The 27252-nt window shown below is 43.6% G+C and overlaps 2 protein-coding genes and 1 long non-coding RNA gene across 3 annotated transcripts in view; 1 reads left to right on the top strand and 2 right to left on the bottom strand.

Annotated features, from left to right (window-relative positions):
• The first annotated feature begins 9856 nt into the window (after nucleotides 1-9856).
• LOC118965559 (G-protein coupled receptor 55-like) lies at nucleotides 9857-18721 on the top strand. Its single transcript, XM_036986338.1, has 3 exons — nucleotides 9857-10040; nucleotides 10398-10467; nucleotides 17743-18721. Exon 3 carries the CDS (start codon nucleotides 17749-17751, stop codon nucleotides 18634-18636), a length of 888 nt encoding a protein of 295 aa, XP_036842233.1. The 5' UTR covers nucleotides 9857-10040; nucleotides 10398-10467; nucleotides 17743-17748; the 3' UTR covers nucleotides 18637-18721.
• A 1095-nt stretch (nucleotides 18722-19816) lies between these two features.
• Nucleotides 19817-23827, bottom strand: LOC118965560. The gene is made up of 2 exons (XR_005052959.1): nucleotides 23348-23827; nucleotides 19817-23290 (listed from the first exon to the last, which is right to left on the bottom strand). It is a non-coding gene; the product is annotated as an uncharacterized LOC118965560 (long non-coding RNA).
• Nucleotides 23828-24360: 533 nt separating this feature from the next.
• The window catches only part of LOC110530992 (semaphorin-6B-like), a 69028-nt gene continuing 66136 nt past the window's right edge, over nucleotides 24361-27252 (bottom strand). The window contains exon 17 of the mRNA XM_036986337.1: nucleotides 24361-26780. Within this exon, the coding sequence (XP_036842232.1) occupies nucleotides 25768-26780 (1013 nt within the window). The 3' untranslated portion in view covers nucleotides 24361-25767. The remainder of the gene's footprint in view (nucleotides 26781-27252) is intronic.

Genomic DNA, 27252 nt, shown 5'->3' with positions numbered 1-27252 from the left:
ATTAATAACACAACCAAACCATACCACACTATTTATAACATAACCATACTACACTATTGAATAACGCAACCAAACCATACTACACTATTGAATAACACAACAAACCATACTACACTATTGAATAACACAACCAAACCATACTACACTATTAATAACATAACCAAACCATACCACACTATTTATAACATAACCATACTACACTATTGAATAACACAACCAAACCATACTACACTATTGAATAACGCAACCAAACCATACCACACTATTGAATAACACAACCAAACCATACTACACTATTGAATAACACAACCAAACCATACTACACTATTAATAACATAACCATATTACACTATTGAATAACACAACCAAACCATACTACACTATTGAATAACACAACAAACCATATTACACTATTGAATAACACAACCAAACCATACTACACTATTGAATAACACAACCAAACCATACTACACTATTGAATAACACAACAAACCATACTACACTATTGAATAACACAACCAAACCATACTACACTATTGAATAACACAACAAACCATACTACACTATTGAATAACACAACCAAACCATACTACACTATTAATAACACAACCAAACCATACCACACTATTTATAACATAACCATACTACACTATTGAATAACGCAACCAAACCATACTACACTATTGAATAACACAACAAACCATACTACACTATTGAATAACACAACCAAACCATACTACACTATTAATAACATAACCAAACCATACCACACTATTTATAACATAACCATACTACACTATTGAATAACACAACCAAACCATACTACACTATTGAATAACGCAACCAAACCATACCACACTATTGAATAACACAACCAAACCATACTACACTATTGAATAACACAACCAAACCATACTACACTATTAATAACATAACCATATTACACTATTGAATAACACAACCAAACCATACTACACTATTGAATAACACAACCAAACCATACTACACTATTTATAACATAACCAAACCATACTACACTATTGAATAACACAACCAAACCATACTACACTATTAATAACATAACCAAACCATACTACACTATTGAATAACACAACCAAACCATACTACACTATTGAATAACACAACCAAACCATACCACACTATTGAACAACACAACCAAACCATACCACACTATTGAATAACACAACCAAACCATACTACACTATTGAATAACACAACCAAACCATACCACACTATTGAATAACACAACCAAACCATACCACACTATTGAATAACACAACCAAACCATACTACACTATTGAATAACACAACCAAACCATACCACACTATTGAATAACACAACCAAACCATACCACACTATTGAATAACACAACCAAACCATACCACACTATTGAATAACACAACCAAACCATACTACACTATTGAATAACACAACCAAACCATACCACACTATTGAATAACACAACCAAACCATACTACACTATTGAATAACACAACCAAACCATACTACACTATTAATAACGTAACCATATTACACTATTGAATAACACAACCAAACCATACTACACTATTGAATAACACAACCAAACCATACTACACTATTTATAACATAACCATACTACACTATTGAATAACGCAACCAAACCATACTACACTATTTATAACATAACCATACTACACTATTGAATAACGCAACCAAACCATACTACACTATTTATAACATAACCATACTACACTATTGAATAACACAACCAAACCATACCACACTATTGAATAACACAACCAAACCATACTACACTATTGAATAACACAACCAAACCATACTACACTATTGAATAACACAACCAAACCATACTACACTATTGAATAACACAACCAAACCATACTACACTATTAATAACATAACCATATTACACTATTGAATAACACAACCAAACCATACTACACTATTGAATAACACAACCAAACCATACTACACTATTTATAACATAACCATACTACACTATTGAATAACGCAACCAAACCATACTACACTATTTATAACATAACCATACTACACTATTGAATAACGCAACCAAACCATACCACACTATTGAATAACACAACCAAACCATACTACACTATTGAATTACACAACCAAACCATACTACACTATTGAATAACACAACCAAACCATACTACACTATTAATAACATAACCATACTACACTATTGAATAACACAACCAAACCATACTACACTATTGAATAACACAACCAAACCATACTACACTATTGAATAACACAACAAACCATACTACACTATTGAATAACACAACCAAACCATACTACACGATTTATAACATAACCATACTACACTATTGAATAACACAACCAAACCATACTACACTATTTATAACATAACCATACTACACTATTGAATAACACAACCAAACCATACTACACTATTTATAACATAACCATACTACACTATCTATAACGCAACAATTCACAAGAATGTACGTATATGAAAGGGTTTATTTTCTGTCCCATTCGTTCAATCAATATCCGAACTTTAACAACAACGGAAAATCATTTTGACTGCATTAATTCATTTTTCTAATGTTGTCCAAAAGATTGAATTAATGAACAGTTGGTGTGGGCGTTGAGAGGAGGGACTGCAACAGGCTACATGTGTTAACAGTTTTCACCATCTAATGTTAACTGACCATCGCTCCAGTTAGCTTGCTTTTGTCAGGTTAGTTATAATAAGTCCACCAACAAGTAATTAGTTAGCAAACTAGCTAGATGCCTGCCTTCAAGGAGACAAAGTCTGCCTCCTCACCTCCAATCAATCAAATGTGTTTATAAAGACCTTTTACATTTAACTAGGCAAGTCAGTTAAGAACTAATTCATATTTACAATGACGGCCTACCCCTAACCCAGACGACGCTGGGCGTGCACCACCCTACTCACAATCACGGCTGGATGTGAGACAGCCTGGATTCGAGCCAGGGACTGTAGTGACGCTTGCACTGAGATGCAGTGCCTTGGACCGCTGCGCCACTCGGGAGCCACCATACTGAGGTCGCACCCAAACGGCTCTTATCTGTACACCCAGACTTATGACTAAGTCACATAAGAGAAGCCTACTAACATGTAACAATGGACAATTCTCTCATTGAAAACAGAATAGTTGGTCTTATTAAACAGTATAGTATGTAATGAATATTACATTTCCACCACACCCATTACGTGTGGTATGTTACGAATTTGCAAAACATACAATATGTTATGAATTTGCAACACGTAGTATATGTTACGAATTTTCTAAACATATGATATCTCACAAATTCTAGCTAGGTGGCTAGATGGCTATCTTTAGCTAGTCATGGGGTTAGGGTTTAGGGGTTAGGTGTTAGGTTTAAGTTAAGGATTTAGGTTAAAGGGTTAAGGTAAGGCATAGGAGAAGGGTTAGCTAAAAGGGTCAACCTCTACAGGATTGGTGTCCCCCCGCGGGTCGGTTGAGTTAACGTGCGCTAATGTGATTAGCAGGAGGTTGTAAGTAACAAGAACATTTCCCAGGACATCTGATATGGGCAGAAAGCTTAAATTATTGTTAATCTAACTGCACTGTCCAATTTACAGTAGCTATTACATTGAAATAATGCCATCCTATTGTTTGAGGAGAGTGCACAGTTATGAGTTTGAAAATGTATTAACAAACCAAACCAACAAAAATGTAATGGTTCATTGGATCAGTCTAAACTGTGCACATACACTGCTGCCATCTAGTGGCTAAAATGTTAATTGCGCTTAAACTGTAATAATACATTGTGGCCTTTCTCTTGCATTTCAAAGATGATAAAAAAAACGCATGTATTTTTCTTTGTATTATCTTTAACCAGCTCTAATGTGTTATGTTCTCCTACATATATTTCACATTTCCACAAACCTCAGTGTGTTTCCATTCAAATGGTATCAAGAATATGCATATCCTTGCTTCACGTCCTGAGCTACAGGCAGTGAGATTTGGGTATGTCATTTTAGGCGGAAATTGAAAAAAAAGGGTCCAATCCTTTAACCCCTTTATTTTAGTTGGCACAAAACTACCTCCATACTTCCATTTGTTTGTATTCGTTTGTATAGGTTACCTTCAGACGAGTCCCATCTGGCCTTTTTTTTTACATCAACAGTTGTCACAAAGTTATTTTACACCAGAGAAACCCAGGACAACCGGGTGATGTCATATCCTGTTCCTGTTTAGGCACCTGGCCAGCCGAGTGCAGGTGGGCTCTCCCGTTAACATAAGGCTCTTGGTGCTCCCGCCCCAAATACACACAGGTACACAGGTACACACACAGACACACACTATTAGTAATGTTCCCCTATTTCCATGTTTGTGTGTATGTGTGTTGTGTGTCAGAGCTGAGGGATGATAAGCCAGTGTTTTCTGAAGAGTGATCTAGTGTGGGAGGAGGACATGTAGATGCAAGTCCCTGGACAGAAAGGTGACAAATGAGTCTTTCCCCACACCCTACCATTACCCCCTACTCTCACCTTAGCCTCTTACTCTTAAACCACTGACCCCTAAGTTCCCAACATGACTTGACGTGAAGGATACACACAGTGGCTGTTTCTCAATAGTCTAGTAACTTCCTCTCACAGGCACATTAGTGAGGACAATACTCTTCTTTTTTTATGGATATTTTGTATTTTATTTTGTGATACTGTTTTAACTGCCTACTATTTTTGTTTGTATGACCTGCACTGAAACAAATCCCAATTAACTCTGTTGCGACGGCAACCGCAAGAGTTACAGTTGGTGGGAATAAAATAACATTTATTATTTAATGTATTGTACATTTTCCATGCTTTTTTTCTGTTAAGAACTTTATCCACGAGTGTAACTACTAGTTTGCTTTGGCTCTGATGTGATCACCCCACACGTTTGTAAGGATAACGTTCTAAATGAATGTAACACTATGCCTGTATGATCTGGTTTCTGAATGCAATACTTTGCTGAGCCTACTTTCAACTGGCTTTTACCAAATAAGACAGGACAACATGGTTTAGGTGTCCATTAAACTTGAACATTTACGTCTGATTCGACCACAAAGGATTTAGGACCACAGGCCTGTCTTGGGAAGCTGAACAAGGGAGTAAAGTACTGTACTTACTATAGTCCTTGTCTATAATGTTGCTAAACCTGTGTTTTTAACACATGTCCTTTTGGATGTACAAGGACTATCAGCTAAATGAAACATAAATGACAAAAGATTACAGTGTGACCTACACACAGAGGCCACCACTGCAGGAAGGGAGTCAGCTGCAAGAACCACTTCCTCTATCTTGCTCTAAACCCTTTTGAGGGAAGAGGCCTCTTCCTCCCCGCAGCTTAAAACAGACTAAAACAAACATTAATGATAACTGATAGAAACAAGGCATATAAATGGATATCAGGATAGGAATAAAGAAGGACAATTGATACTTTTTACAATTGGAAAACTAGAGGGTAACAGTTAGCCAGGCAGAGACAGCAAGGGTGGTTCGTTGCTCCATTGCTTTTCCGTTCACCTTCAAACTCCTGGGCCAGACTACACTCAATCATAGAACCTACTGAAGAGATGAGTCTTCAGTAAAGACTTAAAGGTTGAGACCGAGTCTACATCTCTCACATGGGTAGGCAGACCATTCCATGAAAATGGAGCTCTATAGGAGAAAGCCCTGCCTCCAGCTGTTTGCTTAGAAATTCTAGGGACAGTAAGGAGGCCTGCGTCTTGTGACCGTATGGCAGGACCAAATCGGAAAGATAGGTTGGAGCAAGCCCATGTAATGCTTTGTAGGTTAGCAGTAAACCTTGAAATCAGCCATTGCCTTTACAGGAAGCCAGTGTAGAGAGGCTAGCTCTGGAGTAATTTGATCACATTGTCTGGTTCTAGTCAAGATTCTAGGAGCCGTGTTTAGCACTAACTGAAGTTTATTTAGTGCTTTATCCGGGTAGCCGGAAAGTAGAGCACTGCAGTAGTCTAACCTAGAAGTGACAAAAGCATGGATTCATTTTTCTGCATTATTTTTGGACAGAGAGTTTCTGATTTTTGCAATGTTACGTAGATGGAAAAAAGATATCCTTGAAACAGTCTTGATATGTTCGTCAAAAGAGAGATCAGGGTCCAGAGTAACGCCGAGGTCCTTCACAGTTTTATTTGAGACGACTGATCAACCATCAAGATTAATTGTCAGATTCAACAGAAGATCTCTTGACTCTGCACCGGTACATTGACTCTGTACCGGTACCCCCTGTATATAGCCTCCACATTGACTCTGTACCGGTACCCCCTGTATATAGCCTCCACATTGACTCTGTACCGGTACCACCTGTATATAGCCTCCACATTGACTCTGTACCGGTACCCCCTGTATATAGCCTCCACATTGACTCTGTACCGGTACCCCTGTATATAGCCTCCACATTGACTCTGTACCGGTACCCCCTGTATATAGCCTCCACATTGACTGTACCGGTACCCCCTGTATATAGCCTCCACATTGACTCTGTACTGGTACCCCCTGTATATAGCCTCCACATTGACTCTGTACCGGTACCCCCTGTATATAGCCTCCACATTGACTGTACCGGTACCCCCTGTATATAGCCTCCACAATGACTCTGTACCGGTACCCCTGTATATAGCCTCCACATTGACTCTGTACCGGTACCCCTGTATGTAGCCTCCACATTGACTCTGTACTGGTACCCCTGTATATAGCCTCCACATTGACTCTGTACTGGTACCCCCTGTATATAACAGCAGTTTTCAGTTCTTTCCACAGATTCCAGATTGGATTCAGGTCTGGACTTTGACTTGGCCATTCTAACACCTGGATATGTTTATTGTTGAACCATTCCATTGTAGATTTTGCTTTTAGTTTTGGATCATTGTCTTGTTGGAAGACAAATCTCCGTCCCAGTCTCAGGTCTTTTGCCTCCACATTGACTCTGTACCGGTACCCCCTGTATATAGCCTCCACATTGACTCTGTACCGGTACCCCCTGTATATAGCCTCCACATTGACTCTGTACCGTAATACCCTGTATATAGCCTCCACATTGACTCTGTACCGGTACCCCCTGTATATAGCCTCCACATTGACTCTGTACCGGTACCCCCTGTATATAGCCTCCACATTGACTCTGTACCGGTACATTGACTCTGTACCGGTACCCCCTGTATATAGCCTCCACATTGACTCTGTACCGGTACATTGACTCTGTACCGGTACCCCCTGTATATAGCCTCCACATTGACTCTGTACCGGTACATTGACTCTGTACCGGCACCCCCTGTATATAGCCTCCACATTGACTCTGTACTGGTACCCCCTGTATATAGCCCCACTATTGTTATTTTACTGCTGCTCTTTATTTATTGTTACTGTTATTTTTTATCTATTTTTTACTTCACACTTATTTTTTCTTAATACTGCATTGTTGGTTAAGGGCTTGTAAGTAAGCATTTATTTCATTGTAAGGTCTACAACTGTAGTATCGGCGCATGTGACATACAATTTGATTTGGTCTTAGTCTTTACACTGAAATTGGTTCTGATAGTAGTGTTTTGAATGTATCACATCAGTGTGATCTCGGTTGTCACTAAGTTAGATGAATTTGATGTGTGTGTATGTCTCATTAGTTAGCAGAGTTTCATTTCGTGCAGGGAGTACATGATTTTGATTGCTGTGTTTCATATTGTAAGATGTCTGTGGAGTTTGGGGAAATATGCTAACTGTTCTATGTTTTGTGTTTTGTGTTTAGAGTTTTGAGGGCCTGAGATGTTGTTTCAGCAAACGTGTTTTAACAAGTGGGAAAAACTGTAAAATAAACAACCTTGCTGTTGGGGATGATTGGGGGATTGCGGCTAGATTCAACCTCTACCCCGGTCTCTCCGCTGACCTGTTTTTCCACTTCAACACTCCTGATGGAAATTTTCCCTTTAGTAGTGTCATGACGTTGGCCTGGGGGTAGGTTTATGACAGTCATAAATACCTCTTCCCCCCTTTTCCTATCTCTACCCTACTGATGTTACATTTGAAAACCCCTTGGTTAACATAGAGATTCTGGGAACATCAGAAAGTGGGGGGAAATAAACTATATTCTGGTAATCTGACCAATTGAACATATGCAGTGCTACTTAATCAATATGATGTCAGTTCGGTTGTCATCTGAGACATTCTCATCAATGATAAGATGACATAAACTCTACAGTGGAAAGTCTACACATCAGAGTTATCGGATTCACATGGAATTGTTCAATTTAAATGTTTGAATATAAAATTATTGGTGAAGAGATTAAATATAATTTTAGCTTCCAAATGAGAGATTTGGGTTTTCATAAGGTTAGGGCTCTGCTCAATCAGAGGCCCGCCCCTGTGAAGGGACATGGGTTATGAAAGTTTTCAAACACGCCCTCCTCTCCCTTTCTATATAAAGCCTTGACGACAATATAACCTCCTGTTCCAAGGATGTGGGGACGACAGTCCGATGTCAGAACGGTTCAGATAATAACTACAGAAGAAGCCAACATCAGCGTGAGCTTTGGTTGCGAATGGTATGAACTTTGAACTCTTATTCACTACAGAAGTGATACCTCCTAGCCGTTGAGTTAGCCACAGCAGCTGCAAACGAGGGTTAGAGTATCCCGTCTCTCACACAATGACGTTACTACAACGTATCCAATTGACCACCAGAGACATTCTTCAAAGGACAAAGGACTCGGTTTGGCAACACGACCTTCCATCTACCACCAACACACTGAAGCGCAGCTCAGAGTAAATATTTATTGCATTTTCCTTCTCCAAATTGGTGGGTAATTTAGAATGCATAAGATAATGTATTTACGATAGCACAGCTTCTTCCTTTGTTACTCAGTCTTCCCAGTCTTTCACTCAAACCCAGCCCCTTTTCTTTTGTGTAACAATCTGTCATATCTGTTCCGCCCGCTAGGGACGTTTTCCTTTATGACGTAATTTGTAATCAAGTTATGATTAATTCCGTGTATATGTAATTCTGTGTGATTAGTTAGGTATTTAGTAAATAAATAATGAAACCCAATTTTGTATTGCTGATTCAACTTGTTAGCCAGGGTTCGGGAAGATAACCAAGAATTTACAAGTTTCAGATGAGACTGAATTAAGGTGCCGATTAATATTGACTGCTATTGATGTAAAATATTACTAGGTCTTTAAGAGTTTATTCGGAAGATAACAGCTCTCTATATATTATTTCGTGGTGCCCCGACTCTCTAGTTAATTACATTTACATGATTAGCTCAATCAGGTAATATTCATTGCGGAGAAATAATTTTATAGAATAGCATGTCATATCACTTAATCCGGCACAGCCAAAGACACGACAGGAGATACTGCATGAGACAAAAGGAATGGAAGAAAGAATCCTGAATGTGGAGAGGTGAGATGGTTGAGATGAAAATACAGCTTTGCAATATGTCACACATATTTTACACCATCTTACATGTAGACCACCTAAACCCAAAAACTGTTACACTTTTCAGAGTGATTATTTCAACCATTTCAGTTTCAAAGGAGTTCAGTCAAGTCACCTTTCTCGTCTGAAGATATTCTGGTGAAAATAACACCCTCCAAACCTCAATACTTTCATTATTGTGCTTGAACACAGAGATCAGCCAGTACACTGCTAGCCTGTGGTTTATGTCTTGGCCTAGTTATATACGTCACACTCCCACTGCTGCCCTGTTGACATGGCAACAATGCTATCTCCGTGACAACAGAGAGAAGGGCTGATGTATGGGGCCCTATCACATAATCACAAAGCTAAACATGCAAATTGAGCTAGTAGATAGTATTTTTATTTGACTGACATATACTTCCTCTATTAAAGTTTAGATAGAAACTACTTTACAGCAGTTTCAAAAGAGCATATAGCAATCAATGCATGTCAAATTTGAACTTACACCTGATTTTCGGCGCAATCTTATAAATCAAGAAAAGTTCAATTGAACGGTGAGTAATGATTGGTCTTAAACATATTAAATTATGTGTAGGCCACAGACATGGAGAATATTTGATAAATGTCAAACTTCAATAACAATATATTGCAATAATACAATTTACTGACAACATTTAGATAATCTGATGCCATTTATCAATAATGTATTTTACTGTGCAAGACTGTAATGGTGAAAAAAATAGAAAGGGAAAATGTGTTAGTAGCTTTGCAGATGTACTACTCAGTTAGTGGTAACCCCACAGGAATCAGTACAATACAGAATTCCCTATTCCTTTTAACTCTAGATGCCTTGTTTGCCGTTTAACCTTGATACTGACAAAGATAAGTAAAACATTTTTTTTCTTCTAAAGCCATTTTCTTTGCAAGGAGATAGATCTCATCAGTCACTGAGTGAGAAAGGAGAGTGGGAAATAACACAAGGTATGATTATGATTCTTTATGTATGACTGTCTGTCCAAATAAAGTATATTTTTTCAATGAGGAAGCACACTGTTCCTGTTGACCTGATGCACAGAAATACTCTGATTAGACGTGATTAGAGTCTATTACTATGGGTGCATCTCAGTATAGGCTAGTTGCAGGGCTTACATTTTTTTGTTGTTGATACCCCTACCATGTCTTTCACTACTAATGTTTCCGCATTTATGAATTGAATGGTTGTGTAAAAATATTTTACTGCAAAAGTGGTAAAATATATAGATATTCTGACACAACACCTAAACTCTAAAAGTGCATAATTATGCCTGGCTGTAGGAGGGTCGGGCCACATCAGCTCATGTAACTCAATATTGCAAGCTCTGATATTGCTAAAATGTGCAATACAAGGTGACAGGTGAATCCCGGTGAAAGCCAAGATCCTTTATTGAGGTCACCTGTAAAATCCACTTCAATTAAATCAAATCAAACTTTATTTGTCACGTGCCAAATACAACGTGTAACCTTACTGTGAAATTCTTACTTACGAGCCCTTAACCAACGGTGCAGTTCAAGAAAGAGTTAAGAAAATATTTACCAAATAAACTAAAGTAAGAAATAATAAAAATAAACACAATAACATAACAATAACGAGGTTATATACAGGGGGTACCGGTACCGAGTCAGTGTGGAGGCTATATACAGGGGGTACCGGTACAGAGTCAATGTGGAGGTTATATACAGGGGGTACCGGTACAGAGTCAATGTGGAGGTTATATACAGGGGGTACCGGTCCGAGTCAGTTTGGAGGTTATATACAGGGGGTACCGGTACTGAGTCAGTGTGGAGGCTATATACAGGGGGTACCGGTACAGAGTCAATGTGGAGGTTATATACAGGGGGTACCGGTACCGAGTCAGTGTGGAGGTTATATACAGGGGGTACCGGTACTGAGTCAGTGTGGAGGTTATATACAGGGGGTACCGGTACTGAGTCAGTGTGGAGGTTATATACAGGGGGTACCGGTACTGAGTCAGTATGGAGGCTATATACAGGGGTACCGGTACTTAGTCAATGTGGAGGTTATATACAGGGGGTACCGGTACCGAGTCAGTTTGGAGGTTATATACAGGGGGTACCGGTACTGAGTCAGTGTAGAGGCTATATACAGGGGGTACCGGTACAGAGTCAATGTGGAGGTTATATACAGGGGGTACCGGTACCGAGTCAGTGTGGAGGTTATATACAGGGGGTACCGGTACTGAGTCAGTGTGGAGGTTATATACAGGGGGTACCGGTACTGAGTCAGTGTGGAGGTTATATACAGGGGGTACCGGTACTGAGTCAGTATGGAGGCTATATACAGGGGTACCGGTACTTAGTCAGTGTGGAGGTTATATACAGGGGGTACCGGTACCGAGTCAATGTGCTGGGGTACAGGTTAGTGGAGGTAATTTGTACATGTAGGTAGGGGTGAAGTGACTATGCATAGATAATAAACATTGAGAAGCAACAGTGTAAAAAATAAATGGAGGGGAGGGGGGTGTCAATGTAAGTAGTCCGGTGGCCATTTGATTAATTGTTCAGCAGTCTTATGGCTTGGGGTAAACCTTTTGGTCCTAGACTTGGCGCTCCGTTACCGCTTGCCGTGCAGTATCAGAGAAAGCAGTCTATGACTTGGGTGACGGGAGTCTTTGAACATTTTTTGGGCTTTCCTCTGACACCGCCTAGTATATAGGTTCTGGGTGGCAGGAAGCTTGGCACCACTGATGTACTGGGCCATTCGCACTACCCTCTGTAGCGCCTTACGGTCAAAAGTCGAGCAGTTGCCATATCAGGCGGTGATGCAACCGGTCAGGATGCTCTCGATGATGCAGTTGTATAACTTTTTGAGGATCTGGGGACCCATGCCAAATCTTTTCAGTCCCCTAAGGGGGAAAATGTGTAATCGTGCCCTCTTTACGACTGTCTTGGTGTGTTTGGTCCATGATAGTTCATTGGTGATGTGGACACCAAGGAACCTGAAACTTTCGACCCGCTCCACTACTTCTCCCGTCGATGTTAATTTGGGCCTGCTCGGCCCACATTTTCCTGTAGTCCACGATCAGCTCCTTGTCTTTCTCACATTGAGGGAGAGGTTGTTGTAATGGCACCACACTGCCAGGTCTTTGACCTCCTCCCTAAAGTCTGTCTCATCGTTGTCGGTGATCAGGCCTACCACTGCTGTGTCGTCAGCAAACTTAATGATAGTGTTGGAGTCGTGTTTTTTTCACGCAGTTGTGGGTGAACAGGGAGTACAGGAGGGGACTAAGCACACACCCCTGAGGGGAACGTGTGTTGAGGATCAGTGTAGCAGACATGTTGTTGCCTACCCTTACCACCTGGGGGCAGTCCGTCAGGAAGTCCAGGATCCAGTTGCAGAGGGAGGTGTTTAGACCCTGAGTCCTTAACTTAGTGATGAGCTTTGCGGGCACTATGGAGTTGAATGCTGATATCCAGGTGGGAAAGGGCAGTGTGGAGTACGATTGAGATTACGTCATCAGTGGATCTGTTGGGGCGGTATTGGAATTGGAGTGGGTCTAGGGTATCCGGGAGGGTGCTGTTGATGGGAGCTATGACAAGCCTTTCAAAGTATTTCATGGCTACCGACTTGAGTGCTGCGGTCGGTAATCATTTAGGGAGGTTATCCTCGCTTCCTTGGACACAGGGAATATGGTGGTCTGCTTGAAACATGTAGGTAAAATCAGACTCGCTCAGGGAGAGTTGAAAATGTCAGTGTAGACACTTGCCAATTGGTCCGGACATGCTCTGAGTACACGTCCTGGTAATCAATCTGGCCCCCGTGACTTTGTGAATCTTGACCTGTTTAAAGGTCTTGCTCACATCGGCTACCGATGAGCGCTATTACACAGCCGTCCAGAACAGCTGATGCTCTCATGCATGCTTCAGTGTTGCTTGCCTCGAAACGAGCATAAAAGGCATTTAGCTCATCTGGTAGGCTCGCGTCACTTGGCAGCTCGCGGCTTAGTTTCCCTTTGAAGTCCGTAATAGTTTTCAAGCCCTGCCATACCTGACGAGCGTCATTGCAGGCCGGTGTAGTTCGATTAAATCTAAATCCTGTATTGACACTTTGATTGTTTGATGGTTCATCTTGGTGCATAGCGGGATTTCTTATAAGCATCCGGAATAGTGTCCTGCTTCTTGAAAGCTGCAGCTCTGGCCTTTAGCTCGATGTGGATGTTGCCTGTAATCCATGGCTTCTGGTTGGGATATGTACGTACGGTCACTGTGGGGACGACATCGTCTATCCACTTATTGATGAAGCCGATGAATGAGGTGGTATACTCCTCAATGCCATTTGATAAATCCAGTCTGTGCTAGCAAAACAGTAACTTAGCATCCGCGTCATCTGACCACTTCCGTATTGAGCGAGTCACTGTTACTTCCTGCTTTAGTTTTGGCTTGTATGCAGAAATCAGGAGGATATAATTATGGTCAGAATCAGTGTGTAAAGGGTGGGAGACAGGTTAAAAAATGATTTTTAAGCCTTGAAACAATTGAGACATGGATTGTGTATGTGTGCCATTCAGAGGATAAATGGGCAAGACAAAAGATTGAAGTGCCTTTGAACAGGGTATGGTGGTAGGTGCCAGGCTCACCGGTTTGAGTGAGTAAGGAACTGGAACGCTGCTGGGTTTTTCACGATCAACAGTTTCCTGTGTGTATCAAGAAGGGTCTACCACCCAAGGACATCCAACCAACTTGATACAACTGTGGGAAGCATTGGAGTCAACATGGGCCAGCATCCCTGTGGAACACTTTTGATACCTTGTAGAGTCTATGCCCCGACAGATTGAGGTTCTGAGGGCAAAGGGGCTGCCTTAATCGACGTCCACAGTGCCTGGGGAGTAGTTGTTGCAGAACGGCAGATTTTTTTCCCCACCTTGCCGGCTCAGGGATATTGTAACGATTTTCTTCTTCCTCTGACGAGGAGTATGAAATATCAGACAAATGCGCAGCGTGGTAAGTGTCCATAATAAATGTATTAAACTGAACACAGAATACAAAAGAACAAGATAAATAAATGAGAACTGAAACAGTTCTGTATGGTAAAACACAGACATAGAAAACAACTACCCACAACCCTTGGTGGGAAAACAGGCTGCCTAAGTATGGTTCTCAATCAGAAACAACGATCGACATCTGCCTCTGATTGGGAACCATACCAGGCCAAACACAGAAATACAAAACATAGAATGCCCACCCCAACTCACGCCCTGACCAAACTAAAACAGAGACATAAACAAGGAACTAAGGTCAGGACGTGACAGATTTGAACCAGTGACCTTTCTGTTACTGGCACAACTGATTTTGGGCACCATAATGGATTATGAGTCAAATTTAGGGGAGCCCCCTAATATAATTGCAAGAGGCTGAACACATAAAGTCTACAGAGGAACCTTTGACAAAAAATACATGACCGTTTTCACTGTCTAAGACCACTTATTTTCCTTAGAGACAATTACAATAGCCACAACCTTAGCCGCAGGAAGTCATTTAGGGGAGGGGGTGGTGTGATTTTTTCGCCGACGGGGGGAGAGGGGTGACGACACAGAGGTCAATATCGGTCTGCTAATACAAGACTAGGTAAAGCCAGTGCACTACTTTTGTGATTTAAAAAAAAAACTTAATGTATTTATATTTACCAGCATTTGTAACTTCAATCTGATAATTATCTGTACAAAACAATACAAATTATTTTTATGTGAAAACTGAAATGGTCTATTCATTCCTTTTACTAGACAATCTTATCCAGAGCAACGTACATTAGTGAGTGCGTACATCATCATACTGGTCCCACGTGGGAATCGATCCCACACCCCTAGCAATGCAAGCAGCATGCACTACCAACTGGGCCACATCATCACATCACATCATCACAAAACACTTGATGTCTCAATGTACTCAATTACTGTATTGGTCATTGTTTTTCCATCATGGTGATGGAAAGTCTACAGGTACAAACCAAGATGACCAGTCTATGTACAATACAGTAATATACATTTACATTAAGTGGTTTGTAAGGACGGTAAATTAATACTGTACAAAAAGTGGTTGTTTTTCATGTTATTTGATCAAGAAAAATATTTAATTTGATGTAAATGTTTGAGAACAGGGTTTTGTTCTTTCTGGATTCCATTAGAATGACATCACAGAGAAAGGGACTGGGCAACAACTCTTACAAATCAACTATTGAATCCTGCAAGATACTGTTCTTCATTATACAACCACTTTTTTTTGCCAAAACAGAGATTTTGAAGTATTTTTTTTGCCCGTGCTACAGACATCTATTTCGGTCCACAAATACAGGACTAGCAAAGGCCCAGCACTATTTTTGTGGAAAAATATAAAAAAAGATATTCATATTTTTTATGAATATATTTTTTATTCAGATTTATCAGGTGGTGGTGCAGCAACCTCAGCACACCTACTTCCCACAGCTATGGCCACAACATAAACAAACTGTATAACTCTAGGTATTTTTGTCATGCAGGAACATACACCACTGAATGAGAGCCCACTTGACTTGTAAAGTTGTCTATTAATCAGCTACCAAAAAGTAAAGCTTAGATTCAACATAAATATTCATTGTTGATATTTCCGCCTAAAAGCATGCAGGCATTATTCTGCATGCATTGGAAGAGGGGCGGGGGTCACAAGGCATTATTCTGCACGCTTTAGAAGATGGGCGGGGGTCACAAGGCATTATTCTGCACGCTTTGGAAGAGGGGCGGGGGTCACAAGGCATTAATCTGCATGCTTTGGAAGAGGGATGGGGGTCACAAGGCACTATTCTGCACGCTTTGGAAGAGGGGCGGGGATCACAAGGCATTATTCTGCACGCTTCGGAAGAGGGGCGGGGGTCACAAGGCATTATTCTGCATGCATTGGAAGAGGGGCGGGGGTCACAAGGCATTATTCTGCATGCATTGGAAGAGGGGCGGAGGTCACAAGGCATTATTCTGCACATGTTGAAAGAGGGGCGGGGGTCACAAGGCCTTATTCTGCACGCTTTGGAAGATGGGCGGGGGTCACAAGGCATTATTCTGCACGCTTTGGAAGAGGGGCGGGGGTCACAAGGCATTATTCTGCATGCTTTGGAAGAGGGGCGGATGTCACAAGGCATTCATCTGCACGCTTTGGAAGAGGGGTGGGGGTCACAAGGCATTATTCTGCATGCTTTGGAAGAGGGGCGGGGGTCACAAGGCATTATTCTGCACGCTTTGGAAGAGGGGTGGGGGTCACAAGGCATTATTCTGCATGCTTTGGAAGAGGGGCGGGGGTCAAAAGGCATTATTCTGCACGCTTTGGAAGAGGGGCGGGGGTCACAAGGCATTATTCTGCATGCTTTGGAAGAGGGGCGGGGGTCACAAGGCATTATTCTGCATGCTTTGGAAGAGGGGCGGGGGTCACAAGGCATTATTCTGCAGGCTTTGGAAGAGGGGCGGATGTCACAAGGCATTCATCTGCACGCTTTGGAAGAGGGGTGGGGGTCACAAGGCATTATTCTGCATGCTTTGGAAGAGGGGCGGGGGTCACAAGGCATTATTCTGCACGCTTTGGAAGAGGGGTGGGGGTCACAAGGCATTATTCTGCATGCTTTGGAAGAGGGGCGGGGGTCAAAAGGCATTATTCTGCACGCTTTGGAAGAGGGGCGGGGGTCACAAGGCATTATTCTGCATGCTTTGGAAGAGGGGCGGGGGTCACAAGGCATTATTCTGCATGCTTTGGAAGAGGGGCGGGGGTCACAAGGCATTATTCTGCAGGCTTTGGAAGAGGGGCGGGGGTCACAATATCTATAAATGTAACCTCTTTGCAGTACAATATTTTTTCACAACCATCCATTTGATAATTGGGAGTCATTAGAGATGTGAAAAAACATGTTTGTGTTTTGTTCTACCTGGGGTAAGGGTATCTCAAAAACTCACACTCTTTTATAGGATTGGCCACTAGCCTAGTCATCTCAAATTGATTTTTACCCTGGTCTTCTGCACAAATCTGAAAAAAATAAATACAAGAGGTGAAAGCAATGTGGCAGAGGTTATCCTCCAACTATTTCACATCAGACCAAGTGAAGGACAGGAGAGGAGGAACAACTATTTCAGACTAGGTAGATCAAGACCCATGATAAAGGACTTCATTCTGCTTATATCTTGTAAAAACCCGTGTGACACAATGTTATATTTGTAATAGCTTGCCTGAGTCATGTCCTCTCCTCAGGTAGCTATGTGTAACAACAACAATACCTGTGAAGTGGAAATCCTCCAAGCCGTGGGCTACGTTCCTGTGTTCCTGGTGGGCTTGCTACTCAACATGGCGGTTCTACGCGTCTTCCTCGCCAAACGAGCCATGTGGACCGACACACACGTCTACATGCTGAACCTCGCAGCAGCCAACTGCTCCCTCGTGTTCTTCCTCCCCTTCCGCATCTACAATGCCTTCCACCGTCTAGACAGAACACACTTCTGCACCTTCCTCATCTCCACACATTACATCAACATGTACGCCAGCATCCTCACGGTCACCGCCATCAGCATCCACCGCTACCTGGCGGTCAAGTACCCGTTCCACACCAGAACATGGCGGTCAAAGAAGGTGGCTGCGGTGGTGTGTGGGACCATATGGGTCACCGTAGTAACGATATGTGCCGTGTTCAGAAAAGACAATGATCCTCACAAACTGATTACATGTTATGAAGTATCTCAAGAAAGCACGTTGTCAGTTGAGTTCCTTGTGGTTCTAGAGGTGCTGGGGTATCTTCTGCCAGTTTTGATTTTAGTGTTCTGTTCCACACAGACCATAAGGGTTCTAATGAAGGAGAAGGATGAGGATGAGGACACCACTGTGGAGAAGAGGAACATTATTGGCATAGTAACAGCCAACCTGATCGTCTTTGTGGTCTGCTACACACCCATCCATCTTGGGTTTTTGCTGAGATTCCTTTTCAAAAAAAATAAATGGGAATCTTTAAAATTAGTGCGTGATTTTTGGCTAGTTTGTGAATGGATCGCTACCACAAACTGCTTCCTGGATTCCATTAGTTATTACTTTCTGTTGAAACAGTTTTATTTTGAAAACAGCAGATCAGCAGTGAACACACAAGACCGACAATGAGTCATCATACCCCTCCCTTCATGTTCTACACCACCACAATAATGTCATCATGTTTTTGTCAACATTTCTTTCATTAAAATAATGTATTAAATGGAGTGTGTGTGTGCAAGCGAGAGTTCTTGCATGCGTGGGTGTGTGTGAGAGAGAGATGTGTGGTTGCCAATGCAAACACATAATGAATGTACCATGAATGACATAAATATACTATTTACATGAACATGGGCTTTAGTTGACCTTTTAGATGGGCAAGATGTTCTACCACAGCGAGGTCTGGAGAGGCTTGTTTCAGTCTGCACAGTAGGTGCTAAATTCTGTCTGTTATGTCATCAAAGCTGCAGTATAAACTCGATATCAAGCCAAGCCATAGAGTGGGGATGGGCAGCTCAGCATCTTGAGGGTTTTATGTGTGGTGCTCAAACACATCTGAATAAATTAATTGCAGTCTAGAGACAACAAATGTACAGTAATTCATTGATTTGACTTAGGTTAGTGCCGGGCTAGAGCAAAAGCCTGCACACATTAGACACTAGACTGATTCAAGGAGCACTCTAACACAAAGGCAATGCCCCAGCTGTTAATGACATCAAATCTAACAAGCAATGATTCACCACCCAATCACATAGGGTGTATGTATCTCAATAGGATAATGTGACCCCCTTGGCAACAGTGGAATCACATAGCATGTATGTCTCAATAGGATAATGTGGCCTCCTCAACTGGTCTCTTTCAATGAATCTGCCTTGACCTGAAAACCCAGGATACATGAGAATATGATAGATTCCAACTGTGAGCTGTCCACTTCTTTCATATCGGTGCATCTGAAGGTAAAGAGATGAGAGGACGCCACGGTAGAACGCTGAGACGCACCCATGGAGTTATTGGCCGAGTTCGAGAGGATCATAAACACAACGTATCATGGGTAAATTGTGACTAACTGACTGATCTACAAATAATTATCAGTTGTTATTTATGATGCAAGGTGATTTGTAGATCAGTCAGTCGGCAGTCGCCTGCAGTCCTTTTGATGCTCGAGAACACAGCCAATCTCACCGATGGCTCTTTCCTCTCCTGCAAAGACTAGTTTCCACCGCCATCTAGTGGTGATAGAAATGGTTGCTTGAAAGAATCCTACTGTATAACATTACAGTCAAATTAACAATCCATAAAGACACAACAAAGATTAATACATATTCATTGTTTATTAGAATAATAAAGAATATATTGACAGGGTTGTCCATATTAACTGACTGCTGTATCCTCTCACATTAAGTGTTTAATGTGTGTGTGTGTGTGTGCGTGTGTGTGTGTGTGTGTGTGTGTGTGTGTGTGTGTGTGTGTGTGTGTGTGTGTGTGTGTGTGTGTGTGTGTGTGTGTGTGTGTGTGTGTGTGTGTGTGTATGTGTGTGTACAGCCGTAAATCATAAATCAAATAATATGGAGACCTTTTTCATTCAGCTCAGCAGGACAAGCCTACGATTCTACTCTTTTTAGAAAGAAAACAGCTACCCTCAGCTTTCAGTCAAAGGTAAATACTGTAATTCCTGTACTTGCATCTCAGTGGTGGCTGGTGGGTCAGACACCGTTCCATTCCAGCCACTATAAAGAGCCCATTCTCCTATAGCTCCTCCCACCAGCCTGCTCTGTTACATCTCATTCATATCACAGTCAACCAAAACCAACACGTCAAAGGCCTGTGTCAAGGATGAAAAAACAACAACCTTAAAACCACATGGATAAGATACCTTCAAATAGATTATTTACACAAATATACATAGATAACGTTACAGTACAACTACTTTTCAAATAAGAAAAATAAAAGTTATTGTGCTTTTCCATGATGTATTACTGCACAGTATTATGAACAGGAAGTAGCCTTGGACTTTAAGGTTCCTCAGTATGACAGTTTGTTGGTGTGGAGAAAAACAATCAATACTTTGCTAGAGTATTTCAGGAAAAACTGACCTAAATGATGTACTACTGTTTATAAGTGGTTTATAAACAGACTGTCAGTGGCATCAACTTTATCAAATGGATAAGAGCAGCAAAGTCAAAATAGTTATGAAAGAAAATCAATGTTCAGTATGCTATCTGAAGGCAACATTGTGAAGTTCCTCATTGTACACAGGAACTGTACACATTTGAACAAATTATACAACATCACAGTATCAAATGTATAAAGAATCAAATGTACTGACATGGTTTTTATGGCACTTGAAAATATGTTTCCTTTTTGCTTCTGTGGTCCGTATGTCACCCAAAAGTACAGTTTAGAATGTTGGCACATAATTTTGTATTGACAACAAAGGGCGAAAAGTCATCGGCATGGTGTGATTATGAGTGTCTTGTAACTGTGACTCGGTCTTGAAACAACACCCCATGTGTGACGTCATCATTGTGCTCCTTCAACGGTAACACAGACATCTGACTGGGGTTGGGTCTTTATATACAAGTCATTACTGCTCAGGTTCACAACAGAGCTGAACTAATTTTCCTTCTGGATGTGACTGGAGCTGTGGCTCTGATGACTTGGGAATGACAGATCACATCTTCTTCCTTGTCTCAGTGTTGTCTCTCTCTTTCTCACTCTGCCTTTCTGTTTCTCTCTCGGTCCTCCTGCCTTTCGTCTTTTCCCTCTGTCTTTCTATCTATCCCTCTTTCCATGATCACTTAAAGTAATGGAAAGTTTCTCATTAGACACTTTGACGGATAGAATGTATGGTCCCGTTTGAGCTCTGGGAAAATGTCCATTAACATGGATGAGTAAGAGTCAGGACAGTCGTTTCAATCACAACCATAGTGATTATCAATCACACGCATAGCCAGTGCATCTGCGTGCACACACACACACACACACACACACACACACACACACACACACACACACACACACACACACACACACACACACACACACACACACACACACACACACACAGGTCAGTTTTAATAAACCCACCCTGCGGTGGACCAGTCCTTGGTATCGTGGTGAGGGGGACATTGATTCCCAGTGTATGTGAGTCGAGAGGGGGTGTATAGTACCGCTCCTAACCTGTCTCACTGGGTCGTACAGTACTGCTCCTAACCTGTCTCACTGGGTCATACAGTACCGCTCCTAACCTGTCTCACTGGGTCGTACAGTACTGCTCCTAACCTGTCTCACTGGGTCATACAGTACCGCTCCTAACCTGTCTCACTGGGTCGTACAGTACTGCTCCTAACCTGTCTCACTGGGTCGTACAGTACTGCTCCTAACCTGTCTCACTGGGTCATACAGTACTGCTCCTAACCTGTCTCACTGGGGCGTATAGTACTGCTCCTAACCTGTCTCACTGGGTCATACAGTACTGCTCTTAACCTGTCTCACTGGGGCGTATAGTACTGCTCCTAACCTGTCTCACTGGGTCATACAGTACTGCTCCTAACCTGTCTCACTGGGTCATACAGTACTGCTACTAACCTGTCTCACTGGGTCGTACAGTACTGCTCCTAACCTGTCTCACTGGGTCATACAGTACTGCTCCTAACCTGTCTCACTGGGTCATACAGTACTGCTCTTAACCTGTCTCACTGGGTCATACAGTACCGCTCTTAACCTGTCTCACGGGGTCGTACTGTACTGCTCCTAACCTGTCTCACTGGGTCATACAGTACTTCTCCTAACCTGACTCACTGGGTCATACAGTACTGCTCTTAACCTGTACAGTACCGCTCCTAACCTGTCTCACTGGGTCGTACAGTACCGCTCCTAACCTGTCTCACTGGGTCATACAGTACTGCTCTTAACCTGTCTCACTGGGTCATACAGTACCGCTCCTAACCTGTCTCACTGGGTCGTACAGTACCGCTCCTAACCTGTCTCACTGGGTCGTATAGTACCGCTCCTAACCTGTCTCACTGGGTCGTACAGTACTGCTCCTAACCTGTCTCACTGGGTCGTACAGTACTGCTCTTAACCTGTCTCACTGGGTCATACAGTACTGCTCCTAACCTGTCTCACTGGGTCGTACAGTACTGCTCTTAACCTGTCTCACTGGGTCGTACAGTACCGCTCCTAACCTGTCTCACTGGGTCGTACAGTACCGCTCCTAACCTGTCTCACTGGGTCGTATAGTACCGCTCCTAACCTGTCTCACTGGGTCGTACAGTACTGCTCCTAACCTGTCTCACTGGGTCGTACAGTACTGCTCTTAACCTGTCTCACTGGGTCATACAGTACTGCTCCTAACCTGTCTCACTGGGTCGTACAGTACTGCTCTTAACCTGTCTCACTGGGTCGTACAGTACTGCTCCTAACCTGTCTCACTGGGTCATACAGTACCGCTCTTAACCTGTCTCACTGGGTCATACAGTACTGCTCCTAACCTGTCTCACTGGGTCGTACAGTACTGCTCCTAACCTGTCTCACTGGGTCATACAGTACTGCTCCTAACCTGTCTCACTGGGTCGTACAGTACTGCTCCTAACCTGTCTCACTGGGTCGTACAGTACTGCTCCTAACCTGTCTCACTGGGTCATACAGTACTGCTCCTAACCTGTCTCACTAGGTCATACAGTACTGCTCCTAACCTGTCTCACTGGGTCATACAGTACTGCTCTTAACCTGTACAGTACCGCTCCTAACCTATCTCACTGGGTCGTACAGTACTGCTCCTAACCTGTCTCACTGGGTCAAACAGTACTGAACTCACCCAATGCTCTACCCTTCTCTCAACACATTGCGTCAGCTCTGAAATGACTGGCCATTAAAAAGTACATGGAGTGGAAGGATAGAGTGATGAAGTGAAGGAATGGACGGATGGAGGGATGAAATGGTGCCATGTCATTAGAGAGAATGCCTGGCTGGCAGAAATAGTGCTGACATTCCAGTCCGGCCCAGTGAGGGTGAGTTATAGTCCCTTGGTCCCAGTGAGACAGGTTAAGAGCGGTACTGTACGACCCAGTGAGACAGGTTAGGAGCAGTACTGTACGACCCAGTGAGACAGGTTAGGAGCGGTACTGTATGACCCAGTGAGACAGGTTAAGAGCAGTACTGTATGACCCAGTGAGACAGGTTAGGAGCAGTACTGTACGACCCAGTGAGACAGGTTAGGAGCAGTACTGTACGACCCAGTGAGACAGGTTAGGAGCGGTACTGTATGACCCAGTGAGACAGGTTAAGAGCAGTACTGTACGACCCAGTGAGACAGGTTAGGAGCAGTACTGTATGACCCAGTGAGACAGGTTAAGAGCGGTACTGTATGACCCAGTGAGACAGGTTAGGAGCAGTACTGTACGACCCAGTGAGACAGGTTAAGAGCAGTACTGTACGACCCAGTGAGACAGGTTAGGAGCAGTACTGTATGACCCAGTGAGACAGGTTAAGAGCAGTACTGTACGACCCAGTGAGACAGGTTAGGAGCAGTACTGTACGACCCAGTGAGACAGGTTAGGAGCGGTACTATACGACCCAGTGAGTCAGGTTAGGAGCGGTACTGTACGACCCAGTGAGTCAGGTTAAGAGCAGTACTGCACGACCCAGTGAGACAGGTTAGGAGCGGTACTGTACGACCCAGTGAGACAGGTTAGGAGCGGTACTGTACAGGTTAAGAGCAGTACTGTACGCCCCAGTGAGACAGGTTAGGAGCGGTACTATACGCCCCAGTGAGACAGGTTAGGAGCGGTACTGTACGACCCAGTGAGACAGGTTAGGAGCGGTACTGTACAGGTTAGTAGCAGTACTGTATGACCCAGTGAGACAGGTTAGGAGCGGTACTATACACCCCCTCTCGACTCACATACACTGGGAATCAATGTCCCCCTCACCACGATACCAAGGACTGGTCCCCCGCAGGGTGGGTTTATTAAAACTGACCTGTGTGTGTGTGTGTGTTGGGGAGGCAGCTGGAGGGCAGGCTATTAAATCTTCATTGCCGCTTCCTTTCGACACTCTTCATCAGATATTCTCGTGACATTCAGAGTCAGAGTCAGAATGACCTCAGTGTTACTGAGAGAGAACAGTCCCACTCTGCAAAAACTGTTTGAATCAACATTGTTTCCACGTCATTTCAACACCAGAAATCTATGTGATGACATTGAATCAACGTAGGGGCATTTGGTCTTGTTTTCACCCAACTGTTCACCTAAATCCAATGACCTGGTGACATTTTCTCGTTGATTTCACATTAAATTCACGTTATTATGAACCAAATCACAGTTTTGGTTGAGTTGTAAATCAAGTGTAAATCAAAAGTAGATGATGATCTGACGTGTGAGCCCAGGGGGGTGTCTGCTTCATTCACCTGCAGCAAGATGCTTCAAAGTAATGTGTTTACAATTCATGTTTCAGTGTCCTCCATTGTCTTATTGTCAGAGAGTGCCAATCAGTCTGCACTGGAAGGTGGACAAAGTACACTGTGTAGGAGTGATGTCCACTGGGTCTCGTCTTCTGACACCTGACAGTGGGCTCTGTGGCCATGTTGTTCGGTCAGTCCTTGTTGCCCTGTTTGTTGCACAGGGAAGTGTCTGTCTCTGGGTCTCTTTGCATGTTCCTTCCTATTTATGGTTCTCTCTTAATGTGTTCTTTTGGAAGAATTCTGCTGTCTAGCAAACTCTTCCTTCCCTTTTCTCTTTCCATCTCCATCCCTCTTTCTCACCTCTTTCAATCCCGCTATCTCTCTCTCCTCCTCTCTCCCCTCTCTAAGCAGCCAGAGGGGAGAGGCAGCTCTGCAATGCAGACACAGCAACAACCTCACTTCCACTGACCAATCACAGCCAAGCAGGGTATGAGTGATAGCAGCATCAACCAGTCACAGAGAGAACAGCCTCAGGAGTCTGCCAGTGAGAACAGCCTCAGGAGTCTGCCAGCGAGAACAGCCTCAGGAGTCTGCCAGCGAGAACAGCCTCAGGAGTCTGCCAGCGAGAACAGCCTCAGGAGTCTCCTAGCGAGAACAGCCTCAGGAGTCTGCCAGCGAGAACAGCCTCAGGAGTCTGCCAGCGAGAACAGCCTCAGGAGTCCGCCAGCGAGATACAGAGATATCCGGAGGACTAAATGACAATGACAGAGAAAGAGGTCAGAGAGAAAGAGAGAGTGAGAGAAAATGTAGAACAGACAGAAAGAGAACGATATAGAAAGAGACATGGTTTCCCTGCTTGATCACTGCCCGTTGTGAGTCCTCTCATTGGAACTCTTCTTACTCAGCAGCTGGCTGAGATCCACCAGCTCCCCCAGCTCTCCTCTCCCCAAGGCCCCTCTCAGCTGAGACCTGCCCGGCCCAGGTGTGTGGTGCTGGGCCACGTACTGCTGGCCTTTGATGGTGGGCATGGAGGATGGAGGTACAGGGACCATGCCCTGGCTGCTGAGGATGTAGCCTTCCTGGGGAGGCCAGCGGAGTGGCAGGGGCTCCCCAAACTCCATAGGGGCGCTGGGGGCTGACACCACCCTCCTCCTATCCGGAGAATCCTGGGGGGTCATGGGGTACACGTACTCCCCTGCCGACTTACGAAGCGCCGACTTCGGTGTCCCACTTCTGCCCTTCTCCCCCCGGGGCTTGCTCAGGCACACGTAGTGCTGGCGAGGAGTCTCCCCTCCTCTTCCTCGCTCCTCACCCCCGTGCCTCCCTCCTCCTCCCCCCTGAAATAGTCTGGTGGTCAGGTAGACAGCGGTGGAGGGGTGTGGGGGGCAAGGGAGAGGGCAGGGAGACGCCAGCCCCATGGTACTCCCTCCCAGGTAGGTCTGGCTGTTATCCCACCCCCCTGATCCAGAATCAGACAGCCTGAGCCCGCGTCTTTTCTGCTGGGGCGTGTGCTCCGGAGTAGGCAGGAACCCTGGGTCCAGCTCCCCTGACTTCCCCCAGCCGTTGGGCATCACAAACAGGGTCTCCCCGCCCTGAGAGCAGGGTCTATCGCCTCCTCCCTGACGGGTCACACTGAGGACCGATCCCCCCATCCCTCCTCCTGACGTCAACATCCCCCTCTCCTGGCGCTGGATAGTGGACTGGGGGGTATTGTTGCCGTGGCGACGGTTGCCAGGCTTGTGGGCCATAATCCAGCAGACAGCCAGCCCCGAGAGCGCCGCACCGATGGTGAAGGCTGAGACTGCAGATGCCACCAGCAGGTTGAGGGAGACCAGGCTCTCCGGCTCGATCAGCAGACTCTGCTGTATGGCACCTTTAGGGGAGAGAGAAGACAAGAGAAAGGGATCACAAGGCTAATCTCGGACACCTAGAACTAAAATCTTGTGTAACTGCATCAGATGCTCGATTAAGTTCTTAGGGGAGACATGTTAAGTCTAACGAGACTAGATAAGTCCCCACCACACTCAATGAAAACTGTCAGCCAGTTTCAGCCAAGCTATGGGCCAAATGTCACCTCCCCTTTGGAAATTCAAAACGATGCGAGCACCTGTGAAATTGTGATTTGTCCAAATGATCAGTGACAAAGAATCAGCGTACCAGAACAAAGTTCCTTGCTAGTCGTTGTATCCCAGAGTCGACAGATGCTACTACCATTTCCATTCCGTGCATCTGTCCCCGAGAGATAAGGCTAATGGCAAGAGAGAATATAAAAACGCTTAACATTAAACCAGTTATCTCAGTCCTTTATTCTCCTCTACCTCTGTGTATTCATTCTCCTTTATAAA

This window comes from Oncorhynchus mykiss, chromosome 8, assembly GCF_013265735.2.
Source record: "Oncorhynchus mykiss isolate Arlee chromosome 8, USDA_OmykA_1.1, whole genome shotgun sequence".
NCBI classification, from domain to species: domain Eukaryota; kingdom Metazoa; phylum Chordata; class Actinopteri; order Salmoniformes; family Salmonidae; genus Oncorhynchus; species Oncorhynchus mykiss.
Note: the sequence above shows the minus strand (reverse complement) of the source record. Positions and strands in the feature narration are given on the sequence as shown.

Bases quoted from the DNA above. Each gene is read 5' to 3' on its own strand.
- LOC118965559 (XM_036986338.1), top strand. From the start codon at position 17,749: ATGTGTAACAACAACAATACCTGTGAAGTGGAAATCCTCCAAGCCGTG.